This window comes from Chrysochloris asiatica, unplaced genomic scaffold (assembly GCF_000296735.1).
Source record: "Chrysochloris asiatica unplaced genomic scaffold, ChrAsi1.0 scaffold00028, whole genome shotgun sequence".
In the NCBI taxonomy this organism is placed as follows: Eukaryota; Metazoa; Chordata; class Mammalia; order Afrosoricida; family Chrysochloridae; genus Chrysochloris; species Chrysochloris asiatica.
The window spans coordinates 17,488,719-17,496,140 of record NW_006408546.1 but is presented as its reverse complement, the minus strand read 5'-3'; the positions used below and the strand labels follow the sequence as shown (position 1 = coordinate 17,496,140).

Genomic DNA, 7,422 nt, shown 5'->3' with positions numbered 1-7,422 from the left:
TATGTAAAAGCAACTAAAAATTAAAAAAGCAATGAAAGTAAATAGAACAGGAAACTTAATTTGGTGGGAAGCCTATTTGCGCATGTACAACCCTAGAACATCAGATGGGCTCTGAAACCTTTCCTACCCATTCCCACTCTGATCTCAGGACAGCAGAATTCACTTTCCCAACTTGTGGACTTGTATATGGGCCTGTAGGAGCCCTGGTAACACAGCGGTTAAGCACTAGGCTGCTAACCAAAAGGTTGGTGGCTTGAACCCACCATTGCTTTGAGGGAGGAAGATGAAGCAGCTTGCTTCCGTACAGATTTACAGCCTTAGAAACCCTATGGAGCAATTCTACTCTGCCATACAAGTGTCTCCATAAGTCAGAATCAATTTGATGGCGGCGGATTTTGCTTGTTTTTTTTATAACTAGACATGGAGCTATCCCAGCTGGGCCCCCTAGTGGGCCAGATCTTCTCCTCCAGGGTGTTATTACTGTTCATTGAAACCACATACCTGTTGGGGATTAGACAGCTGTGATCCATAGGGTTTTCATTGGCTAATTTTCAGTAGTCCAATAGCCAGCCGGTCTTCCTAGTCTGACTTAGCCTGGAAGCTCTGCTGTGGCTAAATGGAAAGATGCTAAAAGGCAAGGCTCCACGGACTGATGAATGGAGACTGTGCCTGCGGTGAATGGATCCCACGTCATCCACATGGAAGGTGGCCATTTTAACACTGAGCCCCCAGTGTCCCCATACCCCAGGACACAGCAGGTAGCAATAAGCAAGTGCTGTTGCCTATGTACACAGATGCAGATGCAAAGTGGGGCAAAACCTCTGGGACTGTGAGAGAGCTATGAGCCCTTTCGCCCCTGCCCCTACACCACCCTCATATGGCCCAAATTATCCAGGACAGCCTGGTTTCAGCCTCATCCAGGTCCCTTAGTCCCTGCACCCTTGAACTAGTGACATCACTGCACTGGAGTTGCTTCATCCAGGGATGAAGTTGGGGGTGACTTTTATCAAAGGATTAGATTTTTACTTAGGTTCTTGGGAAACCAGCCACAATGAAAGGGGTGTTGAATTCAGAACGTTGGAGAATTGGCATTAGGGAACAAAAGCATGCAAGTCAGCCCCTAGACTAGAAGGGCTTTTTCTAGCTGTCTTCAAATCACACCAGCTCTACCTTCCATGAGGGCTAAGTGGTGACTGTCCCACTTTTCTTATCCAGAGTTTTTGATGCGGAGCTTTCCCAACTCTGGCAGCCCACCTGCCGGGGGAGGCTGTTGACAAAGGCCAGTAAATGACCCCTCTCAGTAATTACTCCCGGAAATCTGAGGAGGCTGTTGCCCAACACTGGCCACCGAACGCGAGAAACTCACGGCGTTTGAAGGAATGCCGCAAAAATCGAAGCGTTGGAGCCAATAAATCACCCCTTTTCTCTTCCTTTATAGGGGCGCAAACTTAAGGTCTAGATGGATGGAAGTGGCTGTGGGCCAAGGCAAACCTGGCCCTCCGCCACCCACCGCCCCTGTCCCCGCCCCCGCCCTATTAAGCGGGGAGGAGCGAAGGCTACAATGGATCCTCCTGCGGGCTTTGTGCGAGCTTAGAATCCAGCTGTCGCCGCCCCCAAGAGCCCAGGGTCCCCAGAGGGTGCGTATTTCCGGACTGCCCACCGCCCTGCTCACTTCGGTAGCAGCTGCCCGGGCAGAGTTCAGAACCACCCCACCTGCTCCTTGGCTGTCCAGCCCCCAGTCGCCAGCCGAAATGCCGGTCAATTTCACCGGGTACTGGAAGATGCTGTCCAACGAGAATTTCGAGGAGTACCTGCGCGCTCTCGGTAAGTGCTACCTGCCACACCCCGCCTGGGCACCTGCCGAAGCTGCTCGGCCCCCTCCCCACAGTCCCCGGAGCCCGCTTCGATGTCTCTCAGCCCGCCCGGCAAGCCGTCCGAGGCCATGGCTCAGGGTGACCTGTAGCCTGTGAATTGGAGGATAGGGGATTATTGAGGCTAATTGGCTGCAAATGTTTGATAGTTGGCCCTGGACAAGGATAATTTCATTAGGAAAGCTGGACTTGATTTGCTAGTTTTTGTTTTTAAAAGGGTTTATGTACGGGCAGAAAACTTCACTGCAAATAAAAACACTGACGGGCAGCGCGCCTAGACGCGCAAAGCCATCGGAAAGCCCAAACAAGGTTCCATTAGAGCATGTGCCTGGGGCTGCTACTGCCTTGAGAACACTTCTCTGAGGTTTCCTTGCCAACCCTCTACTCCTCTCTGTTCGGTACCCCCTGCAGATGTGAATGTGGCCTTGCGCAAGATCGCCAACTTGCTAAAGCCAGACAAAGAGATCGAACAGGAAGGCGATCATATGATCATCCGGACGCTGAGTACTTTTAGGAACTACATCATGGACTTCCATATCGGGAAGGAGTTTGAAGAGGATCTGACAGGCATAGATGACCGCAAGTGCATGGTGAGGACACTCGGACACATCTTGGTGTCTCCTGCCTAGTGGGCACTGGTCAAGGACTGGGTTCGTTCATTTGGTGGGGAGACAAGGGCTGTATCTGCTGACAATGTCCAGGATCTTCCCACCCCTGCCCTTATGGTAGGCAGCACCAACCTACTTAGCAAGCAGCCCCTCTATGGAGACCAGATGGTAATAGTTATGAAGGCTGTGGTTTATTGAGTTTCCACTGTGTCCAAACACTGGGCCTAGGTACTTTCCTTATACTCAAGACTTCACTGAAACCTTGTAACCACTTTTGAAAGAGGTATGAGTAGTCACCCATTTTACAGATGAGAAAACATTCTCAAAGAGATGAAGTAACTTGGCTAAGTAGCAGAGCTGGGAAGAGTTAGAGGCTGGAAAAACAATCAAGTCTGGTAGCAATCTGGGTTTTCTTATCAGCCTGCTCTATCAGCTGGTGGAGAAAGGTTAGAAGGAAGGCAGGAAAGAAAGAAAGAAGATAGGGAACCCCTTTGAAGTGTAAACTTCCCATACAGCCTGGTGTGGAGCCTCTCTGGGAGCTGGGGGTACTAGGTTCTTTGCCTGACATCCTCTGACCCTCTATCTAGCCTCCTCCTCTTCCCAAAGCTGGGATTTGGCTCCTGGCCACTCCCTGCCCCACTATCTTCTACTGCCAGCTCTGCTTCCTTTAAACTGCTGCAGCGTCCACTACTTAGTAGGTTAGTGCTGCTTTGCCCAGGCTGCATGGACAAGGGGGAGGAGGACCATCCTAGGCTCCCCATAAGGAAGTGAAACTGGTGACCTGGAGACCCCAATTAGCTTTGCCACAACAAACTCCGGAAGGTCAGTCCCAGGCCTCGCTCAACATTCCTGGGTCACTTTGAGAGCTCCTGGGCTCCCTTCATAGCCTTGAGTCCAGAGCAAGCTATTGCTTGCTTCCCAAGTAGCCACGTTGCTTCTCCATGGTGCGCTTTCCCATTGCCCACCATTTACCAAGGGTTTGCTGTGTGCCCTGCACAATGCCAGTTACTTCACAGAGCAGCCCAGTTACGGAAGGATTAGGAACCGCAAATCGTGCCATGACTAATGTGCAGACGGGGGCGGAAACTTGCTAGAGATGGAATTTGAAGCCTAGGCCTTTTGACTTTGAAGCCCACACTCCTGCTCTCTGCCAGGCTTCCCTATGCAGGGAGACTTTCAGAAACAAGATGGGTGAGGTTTGTTAGGCCTGTGGTTGAAGGAGTGCCTCTGGCTGGGAATAAGCCCCAGGCCTGGACGACTCATCTCCAGGACTTTGTTTATTCAACCCGAGGCAGTCAGGAGTTGGTATCTGAGTCTCCTGTTTGGAATGATGGAGGAAACGGTGAGTGGCAGGAGTGTCCCTGAGGGGCCAGCAGTGGGAAAAAACACTTTTGTTTTAGGGAAATCGCAGGTTATACATTTAAAAGACTCAAGGCCTCAGTTTGCTAGAGAGACTAGCAGTGGGCGAGGCCTTCAGGGGGTCTGTCTTTGTGAGGTTGGGCCGTGCGTTTCTGATCACTGCCCACCAAGATCTGCACTTAGGCCTTCTGCATGGAACTTGGCACCCTAAGAACAGTCTTTGTCCCCAGCTCAGTCTTGGGGTATTCACAAAGTACATCAAACATCTCTATTTATTTTGGTTAGTGTAACTTCTGGAATGTGCTGACTTGTAGTTGGCTAATTATCTTCACTCTTCATTCCCTCTTCCATCTATATTAGCACTTGAAACATCTATTACTTAGTAATTATACCAAGTAATACTCATTACGTGCTTACTGCATGTCAGGTACTATTTTGTTAGGATAAGTATTATCATGATAATTCTGTATGATCTCAGTCTTCTCAATACCATGTTGTTAAATGTCGTGGAGTCAATTCCGACTTACAGCAACCCTCTACAGAGTTTCCTAAGATCAGCTGGTGGGTTTGAACGATCGACCTTGTGTTTAGACATCAAGGACTGATCCTTCTGCGCCACACCAGGACTCCTCACACCACCATCGCCAGCCCCATTTTATAGATAAGAAACCCTGAGTCAGTTAAGTAGGTGGCGGAGGAGAAGTTAGAATTGGGTCCATCCAGCTCCAGAGTCCCTGTTGTGTTGTTGCTATTACACTTGGTTGTTGTTGTTCAGTGCCTTTGAAAAGTTGCTTCTATCTCCTAACAACCCTAGGTACAACACAATACAACATAGCCCATTCCAGCAGCATCCTTACCATGGTTATATTGGAGCCCATTGTTGCAGACACTGTGTCACTCCTTCTCATTGAGGGTCTTCCTCTGTTTCACTGACCATGTACTTCTCCAGGGATTGGCCCCTCCTGATAACATGTCCAAAGTACATGAGATGAAGTCTCACTATTCTCCCTTCTAAGGAACATACCAGTCATACTTCTTCTAAGCCAGAATTGTTCCTTTTTCAGGCAGTACAAAGTATGTTCAACATTCTTCAACAACACAGTTCAAGTACATCAGTTCTTTGTCATCTTCTGTATTCCTTGTCCAGCTTTCTCATACATATAAGGTGACTGAAAATACCATGACTTGGGTCAGGTACACCTCAGTTCTCAGGTGACATACTTAAAGATATGTTTTGCAGCAGATATGCCCAATGCACTGTCATTTGATTTCTTGACTACTGCTTCCATGAGTGTTGATTGTGGATCCAAGTAAAAGGAAATCCTTGGCTACTGTAATCTTTTCTCTGTCTATCCTATAATGTTGCTTATTGGTTCAGTCATGAGGATTTTTGTTTTCCTTACATCCAGTGGTCTTGATCTTCATCAGTAAGAGTTTCAAGACCTTTGGCTTTTAGCAAGCAAATTTGTGGCATCTGCATTATCACAAGTTATTAATTAGCTTTCCTCCAATCCTGATGCTGTGTTCTTCTTCATATAGTTCAGGTTATCATTATTTGCTCAGTATACAGACAGAAAAAGTATTGTGAAAGTATACAACTCTGATGCAGACCTTACCTGACTTTAAACCCTGCAGTACTGTTTTAACTGTTTTACTGTTTTCTGTTTTAACGATCACCTCCTGGTCTATGTACAGGTTCCACATGAGCACAAGGAAGTATTCTGGAATTCCTCTTCTTCTCACTGTTATTCATAATTTATTATGATCCACACAATTGAATGCCTTTTCATAGTCAATAAAACAACCACCTTTCTGGTATTCTCTGCCTTCAGCCAAGATCCATCTGATATCAGCAATCCTCTTCTGAACTCAGCTTGAATTTCTGGCAGTTCATTATTGAATTATCTCCAGCAAAATTTTACTAGTGTGTGCTATTAATGATATTATTCACTAATGTTAGCATTCTGTTGGATTGTCTTTCTTTGGAATGGACACAAATATGAATCTCTTCCAATCAGCTGTCCAAGTAGCCATTTTCCAGATTTCTTGGTATAGACCAGTGAACGCTTTCAGCATGCTATTTGTTGAAACGTCTCAATTGGAAATCTGTCAATTCCTGGTACTTTGCTAATCTTACAGCTTCACACAAGGGCTCCAATATCTGTCCCTTTGCGATAGACTAACTTCACTCAGCATAATGTTTTCTAAGTTCTTCCATGTTATATGGTGTTTTCACTAATGCATTTAGTGAAGCTTAGACTTCTTCCTTCAGTACCATTGGTTCTAGATGAAATCCTACCTTCTGAAATAGTTAAACGTTGACTAAATTTTTTTTTGGTGCAGTAATTCTGATCATTCCTTTTACCTTCTTTTGAAGGTAAAATATTTTAAATATTTTTTAAAATATTTTGTCCATAGAATCCTTTACTATTACAAGTCAAGGCTTGAATGTTTTCTCCAGTTCTTTCAACTTGAAAAATGCTGAGTGTGTTCTTTCATTTTGGTTTTCTAACTGCAGGTGTTTGCACTTTTCATTCTAATACTTTGTCTTCTCAAGCAAAGCAGCCCTTTGAAATCTTCTCAGATCTTCTACTCCATCATTTCTTTCATTTGCCTTGGCTACTTACTCTGTGCTCAAGAGAAAGTTTTAGAGTCTCTTCTGACATCCACTTGATCTTTTCTTTCTTTCCTGTCATTTTATTTATTTTTACATTATCATTGTCATTATTATTATTATCATTATTCTCCATTATAGAGGACATGTCAACAGAGAACATAAAATGTTTAAGATGGAATAAGAGGTCAGACTGTCCTGTATTAAACATGTCATGGTGTGGCACTGTGGATCAGCAATGAACTACAGACCACAAGGTCGGCAGTTAAAACCCACCAGCTGCTCCTCAAAAGCCCTATACAGGGTTGCTGTAAGTCAGAACCGACTCAATGGCACTTAACACCACCACCAAAACAGAAGCTGTTACTTTTTTTTATATAAGAAAATAAATATATATTGTTTCCTTTCCAGTACAAGGAGCCCTGGTAGCATAGAGGATTAGGAACTGGACTGCTAACTAAAAGATCAGCAGTTCAAACCTACCAGCCATTTTTCAGGAGAAAGATGGAACTTTCTGCTCCTGTAAAGACTAACAGCCATGGAAACCCTATACAGGGTCACTATGAGTTGGAACCGACTCATAACCACCATTCCGGTACAAAGAAAAAAGAAAGAAATCTGTTTCCCCCCTTCCCTCTCCTCTTTTCCTTCCTTTTCTTTTCAGTTGCCCAAGTTAGCACTTGTCTACACTCTATCCAGTGACTAATTCTCTCTTATCTCCAATCCTTGGTAACCATCAGAGAAAGTTTATTGTAGAATAAATACCTTTACTTGACTGTTTATAGAAGTTGTTGTTAGTAAGTACCATTAAATTGGTTCCAATTCATAGCAACCCTGTATAGTATTTCCAAGTAGCAGCTGGTGGATTTGAACCACCAACCTTATGGTTAGCAGTCCAGTGCTTATCTTACAGCATCACACCAGGACTCCAATATCAGTCCCTTTGCTATCGACAAACTTCATTCATTAC

General features: G+C 45.3%; 1 protein-coding gene across 1 annotated transcript in view; it reads left to right on the top strand.

The window, feature by feature from the left end:
• Positions 1–1,561: 1,561 nt before the first annotated feature.
• RBP1 (retinol binding protein 1, cellular) overlaps positions 1,562–7,422 on the top strand; it is a 32,986-nt gene continuing 27,125 nt past the window's right edge. The window contains 3 exon segments of the mRNA XM_006846618.1: positions 1,562–1,713; positions 1,715–1,824; positions 2,283–2,461. Coding sequence (XP_006846681.1) covers positions 1,562–1,713; positions 1,715–1,824; positions 2,283–2,461 — 441 coding nt within the window.